General features: G+C 43.0%; 1 protein-coding gene across 1 annotated transcript in view; it reads left to right on the top strand.

The window, feature by feature from the left end:
- dnah10 (dynein axonemal heavy chain 10) overlaps positions 1-25,880 on the top strand; it is a 92,442-nt gene that overhangs the window by 47,609 nt on the left and 18,953 nt on the right. Inside the window, 19 exon segments of the mRNA XM_061722965.1 lie at positions 462-581; positions 693-838; positions 1,682-1,834; positions 2,674-2,934; positions 3,009-3,181; positions 3,273-3,366; positions 4,481-4,648; positions 5,420-5,608; positions 7,559-7,730; positions 7,815-8,018; positions 8,107-8,187; positions 9,097-9,294; positions 9,410-9,571; positions 16,962-17,136; positions 18,719-18,900; positions 19,003-19,139; positions 22,036-22,253; positions 22,384-22,605; positions 24,646-24,793. Of these exon segments, the coding sequence (XP_061578949.1) occupies positions 462-581; positions 693-838; positions 1,682-1,834; positions 2,674-2,934; positions 3,009-3,181; positions 3,273-3,366; positions 4,481-4,648; positions 5,420-5,608; positions 7,559-7,730; positions 7,815-8,018; positions 8,107-8,187; positions 9,097-9,294; positions 9,410-9,571; positions 16,962-17,136; positions 18,719-18,900; positions 19,003-19,139; positions 22,036-22,253; positions 22,384-22,605; positions 24,646-24,793 (3,203 nt within the window).

Raw genomic sequence — 25,880 nt, 5'->3', positions numbered from 1 at the left:
TAAAGTCGTAATATTACAAGAATAAAGTGGTAATTTATGAGAACTCTTAACAGGAAGAGCATCTTCTCCCTGTGTTAAAATGAGGAATATCTTGTGAAGTTATATTTATATATTATATTATATATTACGACTTTATTCTCACAACATTATGACTTTATTCTGTTAATTCTACAACTTTATTTTCGTAATTTCCATTTTTTTTTGTCTTCGTTTGGCCCTAATACTCCGTCGTATAGTTGAGATAAACCTGTGATGAAAATTACAGGCCTCTCTTATATTTTTAAGTGGGAGAACTTGCACAACTGGTGTCTGACTAAATACTTTTTTGCCCCACTGTAATAGTATAAAATGTGGGGTCGAGTGACCAAAGACTTTATCCCAGTCTGATCTCTGATGTAATATGTGTAAATAGGTTTTAAATGCCATCTGTCATTAACTCCAAATGTAATCACCCCATACAGGATATTTCCCAACTCTGTATGATTTCCATTTTGATGGAATACAGAAAAAGTGGCTTCCCTGGAGTTCATTGGTTACTAAATACATTCACAACGCTGAAATGAAGTTTGCTGATATCCTAGGTACAGTAATGGTTATTTCTGTTAGCAATGCAGTGAGCTCAAGTTATGGGAAAGTACATGCCTAAATAACTTTTGTGTTCTTGTTTCCTTCTTGCTCTGCCTGTGCTTTAGTGCCAACTGTTGACACCACAAGAGCCAGCTGGATCCTGGAACAGATGGTAAAGATAAAGAGACCAATGCTGCAGGTTGGAGAGTCTGGCACTTCCAAGACAGCCACCATTCATAACTTCCTCAAGAATCTGAATTCAGACAAAAGAGTAAGTTCAAATTTAAGCACACATCGGCAGAGGTGGGTAGTAACGAGTTACATTTACTCCGTTACATTTACTTGAGTGAATTTTGGGAAATGTTGTACTTTTAGGAGTATTTTTGAATCACTATACTTTTAACTTTTACTTGAGTAGATTTGTGAAGAAGAAACTGCTCCTCTTACTCCGCTACGTTAGGCTATGTGGAGCTGTTACTTTTCTTTTATCCCTTTTATCCACGTACGCGTCAATCTAATGACATCACTGGGTGATTCTTTGGGAAAAATGTTTGTTTTTGCTTGTTTTGTCACATTTACACAGACTCAAACACACACAGAGTTTCTATGAGTTCATGTTTGTTCTAGTTCTGCTGGTTAAAAAAGAAAAGTACAAAGGCTTGAAATTTTGTGCTACTTGTGCTTTATTTTTTTATTCTGTTATTTTATTTATTTTATTATTTATTAAAGTACTTGAATTTACTTTAAGCTTATTTTAATTTAAGCTATTTTTTATTTTTTATTAATTTTAATTTATTTTATTGATTTAATTTGCCTGAAGATGATTATTTTGTACTTTTGTCTGTTTGAATGGTTGTGTTAAAAAAATAAATCAGACGTTACTCAACAGTAACTCAGTACTTGAGTAGTTTTTTCACCAAGTACTTTTTTACTTTTACTCAAGTAATTATTTGGATGACTACTTTTTACTTGTACTTGAGTCATATTATTCTGAAGTAACAGTACTTTTACTTGAGTACAAGTTTTGGCTACTCTACCCACCTCTTTATTATGTCACTTGAGTTTAATGGTCTCCCTCCAGATTACTGAGATTAACCGTCTTCTTTTTTTGTAGATCACGCTGACCATCAACTTTTCATCCAGAACAACTTCATTAGACCTGCAGAGAAATCTGGAAGCTAATGTGGAAAAAAGGACCAAGGATAATTACGGGCCTCCTTTAGGGAAGAAACTGCTGGTCTTTATAGATGACTTGAACATGCCACGGGTATGTGCTCCTAACCCCATCTCAAGTTTCCTTTCCATGAGTGACAGTGCTTGTGTGTTTTAACAGAGCTGGGTAGAGTAGCCAAAAATTGTACTCAAGTAAAAGTACTGTTACTTCAGAATAATATGACTCAAGTAGAAGTAAAAAGTAGTCATCCAAAAAATTACTTGAGTAAAAGTAAAAAAGTACTTGGTGAAAAAACTACTCAAGTACTGAGTAACTGTTGAGTAACGTCTGATTTATTTTTTTAACAAAACCATTCAAACAGACAAAAGTACAAAATAATCATCTTCAGGCAAATTAAATCAATAAAATAATAAAATTAATTAAAATTAATTAAAAATAGCTTAAATTAAAATAATCTTAAAGTAAATTCAAGTACTTTAATAAATAAATAAGATAATAACAGAATAAAAAAATTAAGCACAAGTAGCACAAAATTTCAAGCCTTTGTACTTTTCTTTTTTAACCAGGCAGAACTAGAACAAACATGAACTCATAGAAACTCTGTGTGTGTTTGAGTCTGTGTAAATGTGACAAAACATGCAAAAACAAAACATTTTTCCCAAAGAATCACTCAGTGATGTCATGAGATTGACGCGTACGCGGATAAAAGGAATAAAAGAAAAGTAACAGCTCAACGTAGCCTAATGTAGCGGAGTAAGAGGAACAGTTTCTTCTTCACAAATCTACTCAAGTAAAAGTAAAAAGTATAGTGATTCAAAACTACTCCTAAAAGTACAAAATTTCCCAAAACTTACTCAAGTAAATGTAACGGAGTAAATGTAACTCGTTACTACCCACCTCTGGTTTTAAAATGTTTGCAATGCATTTTCCAGGTGGATACTTATGGCACGCAACAGCCTATTGCACTTCTGAAGCTGCTGTTGGATCGAGGAAGCATGTATGACAGAGGAAAGGAACTGAACTACAAAACCATTAATGACCTTGGCTATATTGCTGCAATGGGAAAAGCTGGAGGGGGTAGGAATGAAGTGGATCCACGCTTCATCTCGCACTTCAGTGTTTTCAGCATTCCCTTCCCAGCAGTGGAGTCTCTGCAACTCATCTACGGCTCCATTATCACAGGCCACACCAGAGTACGTATCTGCTTCCTACACAAAATCTCAACTTTGCATGTCACATTAATTAATTTGTTGAAATATTTTTTTAGCCATTTGAGGAAGCCATACGGAACATTTGTGACAAAGTCACCTTCTGCACACTGGAACTTTATAACACCATCATCAAAGATCTACCACCCACTCCCTCCAAGTTTCATTATGCCTTTAACCTGAGGGACCTGTCAAGAGTGTACAATGGACTGACCCTTACTACACCAGAAAGGTTGGATCTATTGAATTCACTGTACTGACAGATTACCGCACATCTTTCTTTAAAAATGTCATTGTTTCTCCCCAATTTTCTTCTATTAAAGATTTACAACTGTTACCCAATTTGTGCGTGTCTGGAGAAACGAGTGCCTGAGAATCTTCCATGACAGACTTATTAATGAAGAGGACAAAGCTTTGGTAATATACCTTGATAGAATCAATTCTCTGTCATTTTTTCTAAAACCGGGCAGACACTGTGCGATTATCGGCTCGTTTTGAGCCGATTTTCCAGTCGTGCGACTATTTTTCGGATCGGGCCGGATTTCGACCCAATCGTTGCTCGTGCCTCGTGCAGTAAACGTGGGGTAACGACGAAAGATTAACACCTCACGACGAGAGAGTAACACCTCACGACGAGAGATGAACACCTCACGACGAGCTCCCGATCACAAATCGTGAGCTCACAAGAAAATCAAACGTGTTTGAAATCCTGGTCGTGCTACGACCCGATTTGCCTCATCCTTTCACAGAGAGCATGCGCAATCTCTGATGTCACGTCAAAAACTATTATTTGTAGTTTAAAGTGTTGCAAATTCACATTACAAATCATATTTTAATAGTAGAAAAAAAGACCGCATTTCCCACGTCTGCCCAACCATACGCATACGGCGTAGGGTACGCGGCGACCCGCTCCGTACGGGGCGCGTCGCTGCGTAACCTACGCCGTAGGCCTGTGTTGGTGTAACGCGGAACCATAAATCAGCCTTCAGTGTGTGCTCTGTGTGCTGTTCTGAACACTTCTCTTCTCTGTTGTGTTCATTTTGCTTGGACGCCGGGTTCCTCCGCCGAGACACAACTTTTGCGGTATACGTTCATTGTTGTGTCTAAAAATGATGCGCAGTGCCCACCCAATCAGAAACGGTACAAATATTTGGGGATTTTTTAAATATATATATATAAAAAAATAAAATTATAAAAAAATAAAGCATCCCCATAACTTTGATCGGGTGGGCAGGACGCACGTTTGGGTGGACACAGCCCACCCCTGCCCCAAAGCCGGCCTCCAGTTCCAGTAACAGAGGTCCGACGGGAGGATTATGATCGTATAGTTTGAGCAGACGGAGCATCCGAGCATCGGGTCGTACAGTGTGAGAACATAAATCGTGGGCTGTGAACTTTTGAACTCAGCGATCTAGTCGTGCAGTTTGAGATGGGGCTGAATCAAACCATTTAAAATATCGCACAGTGTATGCCCAGCTTAAGTCTAGCATTTTTTTTAAAAATGCATCTGAATGTATTGTTTTGCTATCAGGTCCAAAGTCTAATAAAGAACCTGGTTGAAGAGCATTTCAAATCAGACATGGAGGCCGTAATGAGGGACCCAATTCTTTTTGGGGATGCCAGGACAGCCCGTGATGAATCTGAACCGAGGGTTTACGAGGACATCCACGACTACGACGTGTCAAAAGCCATATTTCAGGTAATTTGTTGTCAGTGTTATGAACAGTTTTGACAGTTTTTTTTTTTTGTTTTTTTTTTTTTAATATTTGTTACATTGTGGTTAGGGATGGGCGGTATGGACTAAAAAATGTATCACGATAATTTCTGGCATTTAACCCAATAACGATAAAAAAAATACCAATACAAAAAGTGTCATCAACTGGAATATTTCTTTCTTTCAGGCTCATTTCTTTCTTCTTTCTTTCTTTCAGACTCATTTCTTTCTTTCTTTCAGGCTCATTTCTTTCTTTCTTTCTTTCTTTCTTTCTTTCTTTCTTTCTTTCTTTCTTTCTTTCTTTCTTTCTTTCTTTCTTTCTTTCTTTCAGGCTCATTTCTTTCTTCTTTCTTTCTTTCTTTCTTTCAGGCTCATTTCTTTCTTTCTTTCTTTCATGCTCCTTTCTTTCTTTCTTTCTTTCTTTCTTTCTTTCTTTCTTTCTTTCTTTCTTTCTTTCTTTCAGGCTCATTTCTTTCTTTCTTTCTTTCATGCTCATTTCTTTCTTCTTTCTTTCTTTCTTTCAGGCTCATTTCTTTCTTTCTTTCTTTCTTTCTTTCTTTCAGGCTCATTTCTTTCTTTCTTTCTTTCTTTCTTTCTTTCTTTCTTTCTTTCTTTCTTTCTTTCTTTCTTTCTTTCTTTCTCGTTTTTACCGTGAGATGATAAATTCTTACCGTGGGGAATTTTTTTGACGGTTTATCGTGAATGGTAAAATATCGCCCATTCCTAATTGTGGGGGTTTATTTTCCAATTCTGCAGGAAATTCTGGAGGAGTACAATGAGAGCAAGACGAGGATGAATCTAGTTCTGTTTGATAATGCTCTGGAGCATCTGACCCGGGTTCACCGCATCATCCGGATCGATCGCGCCCATGCGCTGCTGGTCGGAGTGTCGGGCTCTGGCAAACAGTCTCTCACCAAGCTTGCTGCATTCAGTGCCGGCTGTGAGGTTGTAAAACACTGACTTTTGTCTGTCCTTCAACATGATTTCACTGACATTTTTAAATGTTGAATGTAGCAAAATTACAAATAAGTATTAGTGAACTGAATTAATTTACAGTGTTAACCTTTATATGAAAGTGCATTCCAAAAAGAAACCAGCTGTCTTCCAACAATAAAGTTATTTTAGTAAGATTAAATTCAACTTAAAGCAGCACTATGTAACTTTTCCACCATAATCTAATATTTCCAGAGTCATTGTGATGGAACATCAACTTCCAACAGGTTTAATGAACCTCTGTCATGGTCTGAGGGGTCTGTATCACCTTCACTGGCACTATGTAACTTTGAGGAGCATGGTAGGAACCCTGCCACACTAAAAAACTACACATTTTTATGGCTTTGACTGCTTTACGGCATACGTCACTTCTATGGAGCCAAATCAAGGCCAAAAGTTTTGCTAATTTGAAAATAAAATTTGAACCTGAAAATTCTTTTTTACAGTTTCAATTTTATTTTTTTCAGTATCAGATCTTTTTTTCAGTTTCAAATCTTTTTATTTCAGTTTCAAATCTTTTTATTTCAGTTTCAAATCTTTTTTTCAGTTTCAAATCTTTTTTTTTCAGTTTCACGTCTTTCTTTTTCAGTTTCACTTCTTTTTTTTTCAGTTTCAAATTTTTTATTCAGGTTCAGACTTTTGGCCCCGATGTGGCGTGGGGGGCGTGGCATCAACTGATAGGGGCGTGGCATCATGAGTGACAGCAAAACAGAGAAGGCGGGGGAACTTCCTCAGTCATGTTGCCTTCAGGAAACATAGGTTGCAGAAGTTATCAGTAGAAGTTTGATTCAACACTGTATATACACCATATTCACGTGATTGGCAGTGGAAAAAACTGATATTAGTGACACATTTCTGTTTAAAAAGCTGTTTTAGACCGTACTTGACACCAATTGCAGTATAAAAGCAATAAACTATGCAGGTGTACAGTTCAACAGCCACACTTTAAAGTTTGACATTTCCCACTTCCACATACTACCAAGTACGGTATGGATCGCGGCTGTAACGACCAAACATAAACTTTCACAGTAAACCAAACAAACTCACACAGACCGGGGTCGGATCATTCACACAGGTTTTATTCCCCACTTCTCCAGCTAAACGCAGTTGCTGGCCAGCTCTCTGCGGTGCGATTAACCCCAATCTGCAGATAAAACTAGTTTGTTGAGGAAAAAATATTAACTCTATTTGTAGCTGCAGAGGAAAAAAATAATCTCACGAGGAAAACAAAAATATTGCTCACGCCTCGGAGCCTCTTCCGCATAATATAGCGGTCAAAAAAGAAAAAAGTAAGAGTAATACAAAACATGTACTGTATGTTGTACTATTATACTAATTTATTGAAACACATGGCGAGTCAAACATTTACCAAAGCAGCTGCCAAACACTCCTAAACAAGGTAGCCTAAGATGTTGGTTCTGCAGAACTGCGGCAGTAAATCCTCATCGGAGCTCCACTCTTTGATAGGGATTTCATATGGACCCAACCCGTTAATAATCATTATTTTCTCCATATACCGCTCCCTGGCTTCCTTGTTTAAGGTGTCCCGGTAAATTCCAGTTCCTTTCCAGCAGTTTAACATCTCTTTTTTTTGCGTTCCGTCTGTTCACTTGGTGAAACAGGAAAGTAGTTTTGAAAGTCCGTCCCGTCTTCATTTACTATCAAAACAAATGCACGCGACGGGGACAGGATCTTTCCGGCAGTACGCGCTGGTGCTCATGGGAAATGTAGTGTTCTTTCTCGTAAAGCACTACCGCTTTTGTCCAAAGGAGCCACCAAATTCAACAAAAGCTGAAAGTTACATTGTGCTGCTTTAAATTCAGAGAGGTTTAGAAGCATTAAAGTATCTTTGCAAATGCATTTTCTGTCATCTGGTAATATAATCAACTTGAATTTGCCTAGGTGTTTGAGATAACTTTGAGCAGAGGATACAATGAGCTGAGCCTCAGAGAAGATCTAAAAACACTGTACGTGAGGCTTGGGATTGAAAATAAAAAGACAGTGTTCCTTTTTACTGATGCTCATGTTGCTGACGAAGGCTTCCTGGAGCTCATTAACGACATGCTCACCTCAGGTTGGATATTGATCTGGTTTATATGTGATTATCTTTCCAAAAATCTAGAGTTGTAGTTCTCTAATCATCTGTGCTCCTTTTTAGGCATAGTTCCTGCATTGTTTCCTGAAGATGAGAAGGAGTTAGTTCTCAACCAGCTTCGTGATGAGGCTCTTAAAATGGGAGCAGATCCTTCCAAAGAGAGTATTTGGCAGTACTTTGTCAAAAAAAGTGTCAGCAATCTACACATTGTTTTATGCATGTCTCCACTGGGAGACACCCTGAGGACACGTTGCAGAAACTTCCCAGGTAAAAAGTATATACACGTGTTCAAGCTTCACTTGGTAAAATATCATTGCTGATTCTATTGTACTAATTGCATGCGCTTTTGTCTCAGGATTAATGAACAACACAGTGATTGACTGGTTCCTCCCATGGCCACCACAGGCGTTGCGTGCAGTGGCAAAGTGTTTCCTTGGTGCGTTATTACCAGAACTCGAGTTGTAAAAAAAAAAATCAGGGGGGATGGTGGATTTAATCATATGGGGACAGATAATTTGTGCTGATTACAAATAATATAATATATTACAAATAATAGCAGTGACCAAAACACCTGCAGAAATACTGCAGGAATGACATAGCAGCAGTTAAATGCAGCCTTCTGTAAGCTTTAAATATCCACTGGGCTTACATCAAATACATCAAAACACAACAATAAAAAACACTTTTCTGAACTTATCAATATGACCCTGTCCTTCACAGGATAAGTAACATGGATCACTGCAAAAACTCACAATCTTAACAAGAATATCTGTCTTATTTCTAGTTAAAATGTCTTGTTTTAGTAAAAAAAATCTCATTACACTTAAAACAAGACTCATCACTGGAAAAAACAACAATTTTCACCTGTTTCAAGTAGATTTTCACTTGAAATAAGTAGAAAAAAAAAATGTGCCAGTAGAACAAGATTTTTTTTGCTTATAATAAGAACATAAATCTTGTCCCACTGGCAGATTTTCCTACTTATTTAAAGTGAAAATGAAACATGTGAAAATTGTCAAATAAGTTATTTTTCTGGTATTTTTCTGGTGATGACTCTAAATGTTGAAATAGCAGTAAAACCACATTCATTGATGAAATGACATAAGGGATGGAAAGGAGGGATGGCAGTTTTACAGGGGGGATGATTTGGACCATTTTTATTTCAGGGGGGGATGCCATCCCCCCTCATCCCCCCTCAACTCCAGTACTGGTTATTACAGATATTCTTTTTTTCTTGAATTTTCTATGAATGATTTCAGGGAAAAATGGTACACATATATTTAAATACCAATAAATGTTGTTGTGATCAGATTTTCCTTAAACTGACATTTTTGTCATTTTACAGGTGAAAGTCCAATGATTCCTGATTCACACTCTGCAGCGATTATAGATCATGTCTGTATGGTCCATAGCTCTGTGGGTGACTACAGCAAACTATTCCTCCAAAAACTTAGAAGATGTAACTATGTTACCCCAAAGAACTACTTGGATTTTATTAACACCTACTCTAAACTCCTGGAGGAAAAGGATGAATACATCCTTGGTAAGAAGATGGAACACGTTATAAATATAGTGTCTCTGCTTTGACCTGGTACTGCATGACTTTTGCACATGAATACATTTGTGAGGATGTCAAATAGTATTCTCTTGTGTTCCAGCTCAGTGCAAACATTTACAGGGAGGGTTGGAGAAACTGAAGGAAGCCAGTGAGCAGCTAGCGGAAATGAATATCCTACTGGCAGATCAGAAGGTGGTGCTTGCTGAAAAGTCCACAGCTTGTGAAGTTCTGCTGGTAGAGATTATCACAAACACCAAAGCAGGTCAGTGAGGGCCTGAAATCTTTTCATTTATTGTCGTATTGGAAATAATGTACTTTTACAAGACATTAGGGGTGTAACAATACATTGTGCCACGAAATTTCACGATACAAAAACGTCACAATACGTGTCGTAGAGGTGACAAACTGTATCGCGATATTGGGTTATTAATATTAATCTATTGTGTTGACTAGTAACGCGCAGCGTATTGGTGCCGACCGCGTCTCGACCCGTGGACAGAAATCTGACTCCACTCAGAAGAAACTAGTACCGTTTTGGTCCCGAAACTTTTACTTATGTAAGGCTGGTGTAGAGTTAAGCCTTACCTTATTAAATTAAACCTTTTTGGGGTGGTGAGTAGGATAAACACGGGGAAACTTCTGCTGAGTTCCAGTGTACTTTAATGTCCCTCAACAGTGTAGGATTTTAGAACATCAACACAGCACCTAGTGCCGTACTGTGGCGTATCACTCCGCCCAATCTAAAACGAAAGTTACGCCTGTAACTACGGTTCTATGAGTCCCGGATGACCGCCAGGCGGTGCTGTAAGCACTGGATATCTCCCCTCGCGCATGCGCATGTCGAGTACAATACCAACAATGTCACGTCACCCGTGACCCCTGCATGACCCCCGGAAGGGGTATATCTTCCGGGGTCAAGCATGGGATCGGCTCCTAGAATCTTCTCGCGAGAGCACGAGGATTCGGAGTGACCGGCAGGCCTGGCGGTCATCCGGGACTCATAGAACCGTAGTTACAGGCGTAACTTTCGTTCTATTTCGTCCCTACTGACCGCCAGGCGGTGCTGTAAGCACTGGATGACGAATACCAACAATGTCACATAGAATCCCGGTCACATACCTCACTGATCAGGGGCAGAAGGACCCGGGAGTAGAACCACGCCCAATGGTTGGGGAGTGGCGACATTGATCCGGTAAAACCTGGAGAACGTGTCCGGCGACGTCCACGAAGCTGCTGCGCAGATGTCCTCCAGAGGCACCCCCTTCAGGGCAGCCCAAGAAGCTGCGACGCTTCTGGTCGAGTGGCACCTCACCCCCACTGGTAAGGGGCGGCCACTGGCCCTGTAGGCGTGCTCGATGGTGTCCACCACCCAGTGGGACAGGCGCTGTCTAGAAATAGCGCGCCCCCTGTTAGGGCCACCATGACAGATAAAAAGCTGCTCCGACCGTCGCACAGGCGCGGTGGCAGCAACATAAGCAGTAAGGGCCCGTACGGGGCACAAAGGGCTCGGCCCACCCTCCGCAGGCTCGGGGTCGAACCGGGCAAGCTGGATAGGCCGATTAGCATGATCGCGTGGCAGGACCTTGGGCAGGAACGCCACGTTCGGCCACAACGTAACCCCTGAGCCATCCGGGTTCCACCTCAGGCAGTACCCGCTGACTGACAGGGCATGTAACTCACTGACTCGCTTTGCTGACGTCATAGCGAGGAGAAAAGCCGTCTTCATAGAAAGACACTTCAGGTCCACCTGGGCCAAGGGCTCAAAAGGTGGAGAAGAGAGGGCACCTAGTACCATAGACAGGTCCCACACCGGGGCCCTTGGGGTCCTCGGGGGGCGCAGCCTCAGAGCCCCCCTAAGAAAGAGAGAAACCAGCCGGTGGCACCCCACGGTGGCATTCTCGACCAGGGCATGTCGTGATGAAATGGCCGCCACGTACACCCGTAAGGTGGACTGAGCACGGCCATCATCCAGGAGGGACTGAAGGAACTCCAGGATCGTGGCCACAGGGCAAAGCATAGGGTCCTCTGCCCTGTCCGCACACCAGGCAGAGAATCTCCTCCACTTGCACTCATACTGGAGGCGGGTGGAGGGCACACGAGCGTTCAAGATGGTAGCCCTGACGGGCTCAGTACAGCTTGACACTAACGGGTCGGGCCCTGCAGTGGCCAGACCCAGAGTTGAAGGCGACGGGGGTCGGGATGCCAAATCCGACCCCCCAGCTGGGACAGAAGGTCCCTCCGGTCGGGTAGGCGCCATGGCGTGCCGCAGCAGAGCCTCCGGAGTAGTGGGAACCACGGTCTCCCCGGCCAGAAGGGGGCCACCAAGAGGAGCCTGTGACCTCTCTGGAGGACCCTCTGCAACGTCGGAAGGATTAAAGGTAGTGGGGGGAACGCGTACAGGAGCCCGTCGGGCCACTCGTGCCCTAGGGCATCCTGACCCAGAGGACTGGTCTCCTCTGTCCAGGAGAACCAGAGGGGGCAGTGAGCCGAGACGCCCGAGGCGAAGAGGTCCACCACCGCTCTGCCGAAGAGGACCCAAATCATCCCCACTACCTCCGGATGAAGCCGCCACTCTCCTGGGGGAGGCTTGTGTCGGGACAGGAAGTCTGCCACCTGATTCCTGACCCCTGGCAGGTATATCGCCCGCAGGCTGAGGAGGCGAGGAGCGGCCCACGTCAGAAGGCCCCGGGACACCTGCAGCAGCTGTGCAGACCCGGTGCCCCCCTGGTGGTTGATCTGGGAGACAGTGGACACATTGTCCGACCGAACCAGTACGTGCCTCCCCCATAGGTGAGGTAAAAAGTGCTCGAGTGCTCGGTGTACAGCACGGAGCTCCAGCACATTGATGTGGCGTGTGCGGTCCCGCGCAGACCACTGCCCTTGGGCAGGCCTGCCGCGCCAAACAGCACCCCACCCCGAGAGGGAGGCATCTGCGGTGACAGTCTCCCGGAAGGAGGTGATAGTGCCCAAGGGCACACCCCCCAGCAGGAATGCCCCGTCTTTCCAGGGTGCCAGGGCATGGACACACACCCGCGACACCCTGACTAGCCTGTGCCTGTGCCTTTCGGCATCCAGGCGAAGGCTGTTCAGCCACATCTGCAGGGGGCGTAGCCTCAGCAGGCCCAAAGGCACAACAGCCGAGGCGGCTGTCAATCTGCCCAAAAGCTGCAGGAACTGGAGGTAAGGCAGCCGTCTGCCCCTCCTGAATCGGGGGAGGAGCCGCAGGATGTCGCTCACACGCCGCGGTGAGAGACAGGCCCTCATGGTCACCGAGTCGAGTACCAATCCTAAGTAGGCGACTCGCTGGGAGGGAGCCAGACAGCTCTTCCCTCTGTTCACTGTGAGCCCTAGTTTGGCCACATGCGACAAAAGGAGGGCCGTGTCTGCCACCACTTGTTCTCGGGACGGCGCGCATATCAGCCAGTCGTCCAGGTACGGCAGAACCTTCATACCCTGTGCCTGCAGGGGAGCGAGGGCTGCCGCCACGCACCTGGTGAAAACTCTTGGGGACAGGGAGAGCCCGAACGGGAGCACCCTGAACTGGTAATGGCGGTCCTGATAGGCGAACCTCAGGAACCGCTGGTGCTGTGCCGCAATCGGCACGTGAAAGTAAGCGTCCTGTAGATCTACCGTCGTAAACCACTCCCCCTGACCGACCGCACGCAGAACATCTGCTGTGGTCAGCATCCGGAAGGGCAGGGCCTTCATGTACCCGTTGAGGCCTCTCAGGTCCAAGATGGGACGAAGGCCGCCGTCTTTCTTGCTGACGAGAAAGTAGGTTGAGTAGAACCCCTGGGGCTGCAGCAGGGGGTCTACCGGCACAATGGCGCCCTTGGCCAGCAGGACGGACAACTCCTGAGTCAGAGCCAGAATGTTCGCCGGGTCTCTGATGACGGTCATCTTGACCCGGCCGGAGGTAGGGGGCCGGTGTCGGAACTGCAGTACGTACCCGTGGGTTAAGGTGGAAATTACCCAGGGGTCCGACGAGCAGGCAGCCCAGTGACTGAGCTGCTGCCGGGAAAAGCAGCCGACGACCGGCCCCGTGGCCCTAGCGCCGTCTCCCCCGGCCTCTGGACGTGCCGGGGGGGCGATGGTCGAGGCCAACACCCCGACGCTGCTGGGGCGGTCCGCGCACAGGGGGGCGAAACCCCCCGGCAGGCTGTCCAACGGGCCGTTGGGAGCTGCGCTGGCTCCTGCGGGCAGGTGGCTGGGGGCGACGTCCAGGGGCGGACGAAGGGCCCCTCGGTGTACTGGAAGCGGGCGCCCTCCTGTGAAGGTGCACCAGTCGCTGCCTGGTCTCATCGGCCAGGGCGGTGCGGTTCAGAGCTTCCAGGGCAGTTGCCCCAAACAGCTCCCCCGGTTCTGCCGGTGCCTGACGAAGAACCCTACGAGCAGTCTCTGTCAGGGGTGACTGCGCCAGCCAGACATGACGGCGTGTGTGCACCAGGGTGGACATCAGCCGCCCCAGTTCCCTCGTCTGGGAGGCAAAAGCCTGTAGGGACACATCACACAAGTCCCGTGTGGAATCATCCACCTGTGCATCCTGCAGGGAGGTGGAGAGGGCCAGTAGCAGATGAGAAAGGGTGTTCCCCAGCCGGCCGATGCGCGCCGCTGTTTCATAAGCCCTACAAATATGCCCATCAGTAACCCTACACTTGGGATCTGGCTTCAGAGCCTCATCAGGAGCCACTATCAGTGCTGCAATGGAGGGCTCGATGGGGGGCATGTGGTGGAGACCAGCCACTGCAGCGTCCTCCATCGCCGTCAGAGCACGGTCATCAGCTGTTAGCCTGGAGAGGGCTGTGACATCTCTCCAGCATGAGTGCAGCTCCCTCAAAAAATCCGACGAAGGCGGAATGGTGAATTCCACCGGAGAAGGATTGCGCCTGTGGAAGGCGCTAGAGGCCACCTCCGCACGCGGTGCATCCAGCTGCAAGTGTGCCAGGGCAGTGCGGATAATGCTCTGCACGGAGGAACAAACCGTCCCCTCCCGAGAGCTCTGGGCAGATGAGTGCGAGGAGAACCCCGAGCGCTGTGAGGCCGGGTCCCCTGATGACACGTTGAACTGGCTCGCCGAGGCTGCAATGGAGATTGCGTCCTCTGGCAGCGGCGGTGGCGACCCCAGAGCAAACTCTGGCACGGCAGGTTCCACCTGGCCAGTACCAGGTTGCAGATTGAGGAGGAGCGCCTTCATCTGCTCCATGTCGGCAGCCAAGCGATCTACCTTCGAGGAGAGCTGGCTCGTCATCCGCCGTCGTTTGGGGGCCCCCACCACTCTCTTCGCCGATCGCTTCAGCGAAGACCCCGGCTGGGATGAGGGGAGGCTGGCCGACGGCCCCGGCTGCTCAGGGCCCAGGCATGACACGCAGAGGTCCTGGTCAACCGCAGGATCCAGGGAGGCCATGCACCCTGGGCATGAACGCTCCATCACAGGGACCGGTGGGAGAGGGAGCGGACACGCTGCCGTCACCACGGATGTGCTGGCAGGAGAGAGGAGCGGACACGCTGCCGTCCACACGAATGTGTCGGTGGGAGCGGTCACGCTGCCGTCACCACGGATGTGCCGGTGGGAGAGGGGAGCGGACGCGCTGCAGTCACCACGTAGGTGTCGGTGGGAGAGGGGAGCGGAAACGCTGCCGTCACCACAGCGAGCACGCTGCCGTCACCACCAATATGAAGGCGGGAGAGGGGAGGGCCACGCTACCGTCAGCACGGATGTGTCAGTGGGAGAGGGGAGCGGAAACGCTGCCGTCACCACAGCGAGCACGCTGCCGTCACCACCGATATGCAGGTGGGAGAGGGGAGCAGCCACGCTACCGTCAATACGGGTGTGTTAGTGGGAGAGGGGAGCGGAAACGCTGCCGTCACCACAGCGAGCACGCTGCCGTCACCACCGATATGCAGGTGGGAGAGGGGAGCAGCCACGCTACCGTCAATATGGGTGTGTCAGTGGGAGAGGGGAGCGGAAACGCTGCCGTCACCACAGCGAGCACGCTGCCGTCACCGCCAATATGCCGGCGGGAGAGGGGAGGGCCACGCTGCCGTCACCACGGCTATGAGAAAAGGCAAAAAAGGCGTCTTTACTCAAAAAAGAAGAGAACAATCCTCTCTTGTTTCTTTTCCCTTTTTTTTTTTTTTTTCAAGAAAAAAATAAAAAATAACTGCAAGGAAAAATAACAATATCACATCAGTAAGTGGGAGAGGGAGCAAATGCTGCCGTCACCCTGAACGAGCCGGTGGGAGAGGGAGCGGAAACGCTGCCGTCACCACGGCCGCAAAACAGGCAAAAAGGCGCTGTTCTTTTCCTTTCTTATATTATTATTTTTTTTTTAAAGAAAAAATAATCTGCAAGGAAAAAAATAATGTTGTCACTTTAATAAAGTGGGAGAGGGAGCGAAACGCTGCCGTCACCACAAGTGTGCCGGTGGGAGAGGGGCGTGGCCTTCACCACGGCTGTAAGAAGGACAAAAAAAGGTGTTGTTTTTTTTTTTTTTTTTAGGAAAAAAATAAATAAATAATAATCCTTTTCTGTCTTCTTTTTTTTTTTTTTTTTTTGCAGAAAAAATAACTGCACAGAATAATATTCAGGTGTCGGGCGCAGCCTACAGCTTACCTTCTGCCAGCTGGCCCAGGGGGGCGGGGCGGGGAGACGCCGCCGCCGCCGCAACGAACACCAATAAATACCGCGTGGCCACAGCCTCTCGGAGGACGACAGAGATCGTTACTCCTACCTTACGGCACGAAGCTGCACAGAGGCCGGCGGTTGTAGGGAGGAAAGGAAGAAGCTTTTAACCAGCCTTCTATTTCCGTCCTGTACTTCAGCGCGATGCGAGAAGAATGAGGAGCCGATCCCATGCTTGACCCCGGAAGATATACCCCTTCCGGGGGTCATGCAGGGGTCACGGGTGACGTGACATTGTTGGTATTGTACTCGACATGCGCATGCGCGAGGGGAGATATCCAGTGCTTACAGCACCGCCTGGCGGTCAGTAGGGACGAAATAGAACAGACTAATCACTACAGATAAACTGACTAGTGTCATTATAGTCCCTGATTTACATCAGAATATAAAGAATAGATTTATAAAATATGAACCCTGAATTACCAAAATAACCTTCTTAACAAAAATAAATCTCCTCTTACACTTATAAGGTGAGCATGAATCAATCTTTTTTATGATGTAAAATTGAATGTATTTATTTACTTTTATTTATTTATTTAATTTTAGTTGTTACATTTCTGGAAAAGAAAAAAGTCAAATCATACATGAGAGAAACTATTCAGTTTGTGGCAAAATATTTGTACTTGTCTGAAACTGAAGATCATAATGCAAACCTGACATTTACTTTTAGTTCAGTTTGTGGAAAATGGTTGGCCTGGCTTTCTCTTTAAAACTTAAACAGTTATAAAGCATTACAAACTGGAACAATAAGGCAAATGCACAGTATTGTTTTGTTTTTTGTGTCTTTCAAATAAAATACCATTTTTTTCCAGTCATATGTTCCTCATTCAAGGTTGTTAAAAAAATACTGCTATAATATCGTATCGTTATCGTGACCTCAATGTCGTGTATCGTATCGTGAGATTAGTGTATCGTTACACCCCTACAAGACATATATGGAATACCACTTATCAGTAACTTCTTTTTCTAGCTGAGGAGAAAAAGATTCTGGCTGAAATGAAAGCTAAAGAGATCGAGGAGCAGAACGCTGTCATAGCTGTGGAGAAAAAAGAAGCTGAGAGTTCCCTGGCTGAAGCTTTGCCAGCATTAGAAACTGCCCGCAATGCCCTGCAAAACCTGGACAAATCTGATGTCGCAGATATCCGGTAACATCTTTTCCTCCCTCAAAACATCATTTTAATATTTTGTTGCTGAGATAATTGGCGATGTTGGGCTTCCACACTTCAAATCGAAACAAAAAACTCATCTTTTCAGGCTTTCCTTCTTCTGATAGGCGGAAAGCCTGAACACATGTCTGTACCTTTATGTCCAACTGTCCTTGCATTAAAGTATAGTCATTTTCGTACCTGATTTAATCTCTACGGTGACCTTGAGTGTCAGAAAGGCGCCTATAAAGAAAAGGTATTATTATTATTATTAGATGCAGCTGAATTAATCCATGATTGATGTCATCTTTAACCCTTGTCCTGTCTTTGGGTCAAAATGACCCAATTCTTCTATCCTTCTTTCCTCCTGCCATGCTCTCTCCTTCCTTCTTCCCTTCCTCTTTTCCTCCTGTTTTACCCTCCTTTACTCCTTTTTCTTCCTACCTCCCTTTCGTCATTCATTCCTTTATTACCTTCTTTGCTTTTCCTTCCTTCTTTCCTTATTTTCTCCATTCCTTCCTTCTTCCCTCCCTTCTTTCTTTCCTTTTCTCCATTCCTTCCTCCCTCCCTTCTTTTCTTTTCTCCCTTTTTTCCTTCCTTTCTCCCTTCCTTCCATCTTTTCTCCCTTCCTTACTCCCTTTCCTACTTCCTTCCTTCTTTTCTCCTTCCTTCCTTCTTTCCTTCTTTTCTCCTTTCTTCCTCACTTCCTTCTTTCCTTCTTTCCATATTTTCTCCCTTCCTTTCTTCCATCTTTTCTCCCTTCCTTACTCCCTTTCCTACCTCCTTCCTTCTTTCCTCCCTTCCATCTTTTCTCCCTTCCTTACTCCCTTTCCTACTTCCTTCCTTCTTTCCTTCTTTTCTCCTTTCTTCCTCACTCCCTTCTTTCCTCCCTTCCTTACTCCCTTTCCTACTTCCTTCTTTTCTAATTTCTTCCTCACTTCCTTCTTTCCTTCCATCCATCTTTTCTCCCTTCCTTACTCCCTTTCCTACTTCCTTCTTTTCTCCTTTCTTCCTCACTTCCTTCTTTCCTTCTTTCCATATTTTCTCCCTTCCTTTCTTCCATCTTTTCTCCCTTCCTTACTCCCTTTCCTACCTCCTTCCTTCTTTCCTTCTTTTCTCCTTTCTTCCTCACTCCCTTCTTTCCTCCCTTCCTTACTCCCTTTCCTACTTCCTTCCTTCTTTTCTCCTTTCTTCCTCACTCCCTTCTTTCCTCCCTTCCTTACTCCCTTTCCTACTTCCTTCTTTTCTCATTTCTTCCTCACTTCCTTCTTTCCTTCCTTCCATCTTTTCTCCTTTCCTTACTCCCTTTCCTACTTACTTCCTTATTTCCTTCCTTCCATCTTTTCTCTCTTCCTTCTTTTCTCCCTCCCCCCCCCCCTTGACCCAAAGACGGCACAAGGGTTAAAGCAGATACCTGTACTGTAAGGAAAACACATTATACGGTCAGTTTGATATCGTTGAAAGTTCAAACACGAGTCACTAAAGCTTTACTTTAAAGTCCCAGACCAAAAAAAAGAAACAAGTTATGTCTTGATAAGTCTCCTCACAGTAGCTAACTGCGACTACTTTTTTCAACATTTAGGTCTTTTGTTAAGCCACCCAAACAAGTGCAGATGGTTTGCGAGTGTATCCTCGTGATACGTGGCCACAGAGAAATCAGCTGGCTAGCGGCCAAAGGTATGATGTCAGAAGCCAACTTCCTGCGCTCATTGATGGAAATGGACTGTGATTCCATAACTACTGGCCAGGTCAAAAAGGTCAAAAGTAAGAGAAAAACAGCCATAAATATTTTAGTGGGGATTTCCACGTACATTACATCTATGTTACAATTTCCCAGTTGTTTTCTTTGCTATTTATTTTGGCTAGGTTTCTTAAAGACCATGCACACGACCTACGAGGAGATGCAAGCCATCAGTAAGGCGGGTTCAGGAATGTTCAAGTTTGTTGAAGCAGTCATGTGTTACTGCGAGGTTGCCAGGGAAATAAAACCCAAGAGAGAGAAGGTAATCTTTGTTGATAATGGCTGAGTAGTATCTTGTATTACACTGTGTCCACACTGCATGCGACGTGAGCGAGCGTCAGCGTCAAAAACATTTCCATTGCTTTATTTTTTATTGCACTGTCTATACCAGGGATAGGCAACCCGCGGCTCTAGAGCCGCATGCGGCTCTTTAGCGCCGCCCTAGTGGCTCCTGGAGCTTTTTCTCTTTTTTTCCTTTTTTTTCTTTTTTTCCTTTTTTTCTCTTTTTTCTTCCTTTTTCCTTTCCTTTTTAATCTCGACATTTGACTTTTTTTTTCTCGAAATTTCGACTTTTTTCTCAACATTTCAACTTTTTTCTCGATATTTTGACTTTTTTCTCAACATTTCGACTTTTTTCTCAATATTTTGACTTTTTTCTCAATATTTCGACTTTTTTCTCGACATTTCGACTTTTTTCTCGAAATTTCAACTTTTTTCTCCAAGTGCATAATGAATAAAAAAATCTTCCCCCAGTTCTAACTAATATAGAAACATGCAGCATGTGTTGTCTTCATTCTAAGGCTGATACAAGACTTTTCATTTTTTGTGGCTCCAATCATATTTGTTTTCTTGTGTTTTTGGTCCAATATGGCTCTTTCTACATTTTAGGTTGCCGACCCCTGGTCTATACTGCTTGCGAGCGACGCGATGCGGCGCGCCGTTTTGAGCTGGACTTTTGTCGCACGCCCTGCTTCTATTTTCTTCCTGTCGCTCGCGTTGAAAGCCGGTTGAAAGTTGAAAAAAAAAATTTAAAGCGCTGTAGGAAACAGTCATTTCAATACAAGAACCTCAATAAAGTGGCAGCTGCTGGAGGGAGATCGCCAGGGAGGTGGAAGGTTCTGATAAGATAATAAGATATAATAACAATCTTATCTTATCTTATCTGCCGGATTTCTCGTGTCCTCTGCTTTTTCCCCAAATCCCAGTAATGATCTGACATGCTGACATGTTCGCTGCATTTAACACCGCACGCCGGTCACTCACGCTGTTCGTGTTGAGGATATTTTTATATAATTATGTGAATATTCTGTTGAGGATATTTTTATACAATTATGTGAATATTTTATAATCATTTAACACCTAAGTAAAACATTTAACTAGGACTTATATTGAGAGTAGAGAGAGAAAGAGAGAGAGAGTGGAAAAAAACACTGGCCTGAGACACACGGGTAAGGGAGGGGGAAGTCCGCTGCACTTGCAGCCCGTGGCCTTGAGTGACTGTGGCAAAGGTGAGAGGCAAACTGGGAAGCTGTAACATCATGACATCATGAGAAATTTCGGACGAATGTATCAAATCGGTGCCTAGAAAGTATAGAAAATGTCGTATCTTATCTCAGACTTGGGTATATAAGCCGTGGTCCAGATATAAGTTTTCAGAGTTTTCCTTGGACCGCGGAACATGCAATGCTCTCCTGTGGACGTCTTGTACTTTTTTTGCAATAAAGGACCTCCACAGTATTTTTTGGACGAATGCCAGCCGAAACTTTGACTCCTGTGTTTTCTTGAAGTCCACGGATGAAGGAAAAACTTAGACGATTTGGAATAATGGAAAACTTAGGATTATTGTGGAGATCCCAAAAAGGATTTTCTCTACATTCGCTGTTTGATTGCGTCACCGTTCGGTTTTTTCCCCACTTATTCCACCGAATAATAAGCTTGTTTTCTGTTTAGAAAGTACAAACGTAGGAAGATTACAAGTAATCACCCATCTTTTACTTGTCCCTTTACTCTTTTAGGAGTAATTTTAGGAGTTTCTTTCAGGAGCGCACGGGCGGGTGAATAAAGGCTGATTTATGGTACGCCGAGTACCCTACGCCGTAGGGTCTACGTTGGTGTAACGCGGAACCATAAATCAGCCTTTTAAAAGGCGAGTCTCAGCTGTCAATCAAAAGAACGTGGTAGAACGTGGGGCCGATAACGCGTTCAGTGTTTCAGGACAGAGCGCGTCCGATGCCACGCAGTGCGACGCGACAGTCGGACGCTCGCGTGCAGTTAGGACAGGCTGTTAGAAGAGGCAAAAATACAAAAGGTATTTTGCCATTAACCAGTTTAAAAACAAATATAAAAACATGATTCTCACGAGGTACAAAGAGGATTTTAGGGGCCTGATATAACACTATTGGGTGAATGGGTAGATCTGTGTATATTTATGTACATATAAATATATATATATATATATATATATATATATATATATATATATATATATATATATATATATATATACACATATATATATATATATATGTGCAATTATGTAAATATCCATCTGTAAATATCCGTCTGTTATCTTTTTATATACTAGTATTTCTTATTATTTATCTTTCTTATTATTATTATTATTGTATACCAGTTTACTGTTTATAGTGTGTTATTATTATTACTGTGTTATTATTTTTCTATTGATGCCTCTTGTTTTTGCACTATCCCCTTTGCTGCTGTAATCTGCAAATTTCCCCTCTGTGGGACTATTAAAGGTTTATCTTATCTTATCTTATATATATATGGGCATGTGTGTACAAATATATAGAAATATTCAACTATATGTATGTGTGTGAGTATAATTACAGTGTATATAATAATAATAATAATAATAATAATAATAATAATAATAATAATAATAATAATAATAATAATAATACTGTTACTTAGCAGTGTGAGTACAGTGTGTGAATAATTATAAATACATGTTAAATGATCAGTGAATGAGAGTAGGACTAAATAAGTTTACTCCTTTTTTGGCACATGTAAATCAAAATAGCAAGTTTTAAAGGATGAAATTCTTTGTTTTGTTGTTGTTTTCTTAAACTTCTCATGAAGTGTTGTTTCTTTTTTTTTTACATGTACAAAAATAAAATAAATCAAATTTCACTTTTTAGGTGGCACGCCTAGAGAAGGACTTCTTTCAGAGTAAACAGGATCTGGAGCGCATTCAAAATGAGCTCAGCAACCTCCAGAAGGAAGTTTATTCTCTTAAAGAAAGGTATGAAGACGCTTCTGTGAATAAGCAGCAGTTGGAGGAGGAGGCCGAGGTGATGGAGAGGAGGCTGATCGCTGCCGACAAACTCATCTCTGGCCTGAGCTCTGAAAATGAACGGTGAGCTTAGGAGATGTGCAGCAACGATCACAACCCGCCCGGCTAAAAGTTAATTTTTCTTTCTTTAATTTCTTGTTCTCTTCATCACTTTTTGTGTTCAACTGTCACTCTTATAATTTACCCAACTCAGGTGGACCAAAGAGCTGGATGATTTGCAGCAACGGCGTGTGTATCTCCTGGGTGACTGTTTGATCTCGGCTGCTTTTCTGAGCTACGTAGGCGCGTTCAGCTGGAACTTACGCAATGAAATGGTTTATAAAGTTTGGGTCCGAGATGTGGAGGAGAGAGGCATCCCCTTGAGTCAGCCTTTTCAAGTGGAAAGTCTTCTCACTGATGAAGTAGAAATTAGCAAGTAAGGAATGTGTACTCTCAAGTTTTTTTGAAGACGGTGTATCAGTTTGAACTGTGGTGGCAGGTATTTGTGGTAAATACAGTGATTTGTATAATCAGGGGTCGGCAACCCGCGGCTCTAGAGCCGCATGCGGCTCTTTAGCGCCGCCCTGGTGGCTCCTGGAGCTTTTTCAAAAATGTTTGACCTTTTTTTCCTTTTTTTCTTCTTTTTCCTTTTTTTCTCTTTTTTTCTTCCTTTTTCCTTTCCTTTTTAATCGACATTTCGACTTTTTTCTCGAGATTGTACTTCAACATTAATCTCGAAATTTCGACTTTTTTCTCAACATTTCGACTTTTTTCTCAACATTTTGACTTTTTTCTCGAGATTGTACTTTAACATTAATCTCGTCATTTCGACTTTTTTCTTGAAATTTTGACTTTTTTCTCGACATTTCGACTTTTTTCTCCAGATTGTACTTCAACATTAATCTCGACATTTCGACTTTTTTCTCGACATTTTGACTTTTTTCTCAACATTTTGACTTTTTTCTCAACATTTCGACTTTTTTCTCGAGATTGTACTTTAACATTAATCTCGACATTTCGACTTTTTTCTTGAAATTTTGACTTTTTTCTCGACATTTCGACTTTTTTCTCAACATTTCGACTTTTTTCTCCAGATTGTACTTCAACATTAATCTCGACATTTCGACTTTTTCTCGACATTTTGACTTTTTTCTCAACATTTCGACTTTTTTCTCAACATTTCGACTTTTTTCTCAACATTAGACTTTTTTCTCAACATTTTGACTTTTTTCTCAACATTTTGACTTTTTTCTCGAGATTGTACTTTAACATTAATCTCGTCATTTCGACTTTTTTCTTGAAATTTTGACTTTTTTCTCGACATTTCGACTTTTTTCTCCAGATTGTACTTCAACATTAATCTCGACATTTCGACTTTTTCTCGACATTTTGACTTTTTTCTCAACATTTTGACTTTTTTCTCAACATTTCGACTTTTTTCTCAAGATTGTACTTTAACATTAATCTCGACATTTCAACTTTTTTCTCGACATTTTGACTTTTTTCTCGACATTTTGACTTTTTTCTCAACATTTTGACTTTTTTCTCGAGATTGTACTTTAACATTAATCTCGACATTTCAACTTTTTTCTTGAAATTTTGACTTTTTTCTCGACATTTCAACTTTTTTCTCCAGATTGTACTTCAACATTAATCTCGACATTTCGACTTTTTTCTCGACATTTTGACTTTTTTCTCAACATTTCGACTTTTTTATCGAGATTGTACTTTAACATTAATCTCGACATTTCGACTTTTTTCTCGACATTTCGACTTTTTTCTCAACATTTTGACTTTTTTCTCAACATTTCAACTTTTTTCTTGAAATTTTGACTTTTTTTCTCGACATTTCGACTTTTTTCTCCAGATTGTACTTCAACATTAATCTCGACATTTCGACTTTTTTCTCGACATTTCGACTTTTTTCTCAACATTTTGACTTTTTTCTCGACATTTCGACTTTTTTCTCGAGATTGTACTTCAACATTAATCTCAAAATTTCGACTTTTTTCTCAACATTTTGACTTTTTTCTCGACATTTCGACTTTTTTCTCGAGATTGTACTTCAACATTAATCTCAAAATTTCGACTTTTTTCTCGACATTTCGACTTTTTTCTCGACATTTCGACTTTTTTCTCGAGATTGTACTTTAACATTAAAGTCGACATTTCAACTTTTTTCTCCAGATTGTACTTCAACATTAATCTCGACATTTCGACTTTTTTCTCAACATTTTGACTTTTTTCTCGAAATTTCGACTTTTTTCTCAACATTTCGCCTTTCACCATTTGCCTTGATTCCAAGGCTTATATAAGACTTTTCATTTTTTGCGGCTCCAGACATATTTGTTTTTTGGTCCAATATGGCTCTTTCAACATTTTAGGTTGCCGACCCCTGGTCTAGTTATTTCTTTTACTGCAATGAACACCTTCTACAGAGACAAGATGGGCTAACAGAGTGAATTGTGTCACACAGATGGGGCTCAGAGGGGCTGCCTCCAGACGAACTGTCCGTACAGAATGGAATCCTCACAACAAGAGGGAGCCGGTCTCCTCTGTGTATTGATCCTCAAGAGCAAGCACTCAATTGGATCAAGAAGAAGGAGGAAAGCAACAACCTCAAGGTACCACACATTATTTTGTCATGAATATACAGAGCTGGGTAGAGTAGCCAAAGATTGTACTCAAGTAAAAGTACTGTTACTTCAGAATAATATGACTCAAGTAGAAGTAAAAAGTAGTCATCCAAATAATTACTTGAGTAAAAGTAAAAAAGTACTTGGTGAAAAAACTACTCAAGTACTGAGTAACTGTTGAGTAACGTCTGATTTATTTTTTTAACACAACCATTCAAACAGACAAAAGTACAAAATAATCATCTTCAGACAAATTAAATCAATAAAATAATAAAATAAATTAAAATTAATAAAAAATTAAAAATAGCTTAAATTAAAATAATCTTAAAGTAAATTCAAGTATTTTAATAAATAATAAAATAAATAAAATAATAACTTAAGAAATTAAGCACAAGTAGCACAAAATTTCAAGCCTTTGTACTTTTCTTTTTTAACAGAAGAACTAGAACAAGCCCATGAATTCATAGAAACTGTGTGTTTGAGGCCACGTTTACACGTAGCCGGGTATTTACAAAAACGGATATTTTCCCCTCTACGTTTTCAAAAAAATCCTCGTTTACACGGACCCGCATAAATACGCTGTTAACGTCATGCAAGCCAATCAGAATCCTGGAAAAACATCAACAAATGACACGTGTGTAACTTCCAGTTAAGGCTGATTTATGGTTCCGCGTTACATTAACGCAGAGCCTACGGCGTAGGGTACGCGGCGACGCGCACGTACCTTGCGCGTCGCCGCGTACCCTACGCCGTCGATTTAACGCGGAACCATAATTCAGGCTTCATGCTGCTGGCTGACGCGCTCACAGGCTTGAATGAGCAGGAGGCTGGACGGGGGGGGGGGGAAGTTACTTTTAAGTGTGACTTTAGAATATTAAACAGGTAAAATACAAGAAAATATTGACGGTGGCCAAACTAATTGTAAACACAGGTCGCACACATGACGCTGGTGAGTTTCTGGTGCATAATGTGACGTTCTGAAGCTTAAATCTCCGTTTTCCTCCGTTTTCCTCCGTTTAGACGCAAACGGGAAAACGGAGTTTTTGAAAATCTCCACTTTGGCCGGAGTTTTCAG

The sequence above is a fragment of the Cololabis saira genome, chromosome 6 (assembly GCF_033807715.1).
Source record: "Cololabis saira isolate AMF1-May2022 chromosome 6, fColSai1.1, whole genome shotgun sequence".
NCBI lineage: Eukaryota > Metazoa > Chordata > Actinopteri > Beloniformes > Belonidae > Cololabis > Cololabis saira.
The sequence above is the reverse complement of the archived record's forward strand: the minus strand, read 5'-3'. Positions and strand labels throughout refer to the sequence as shown.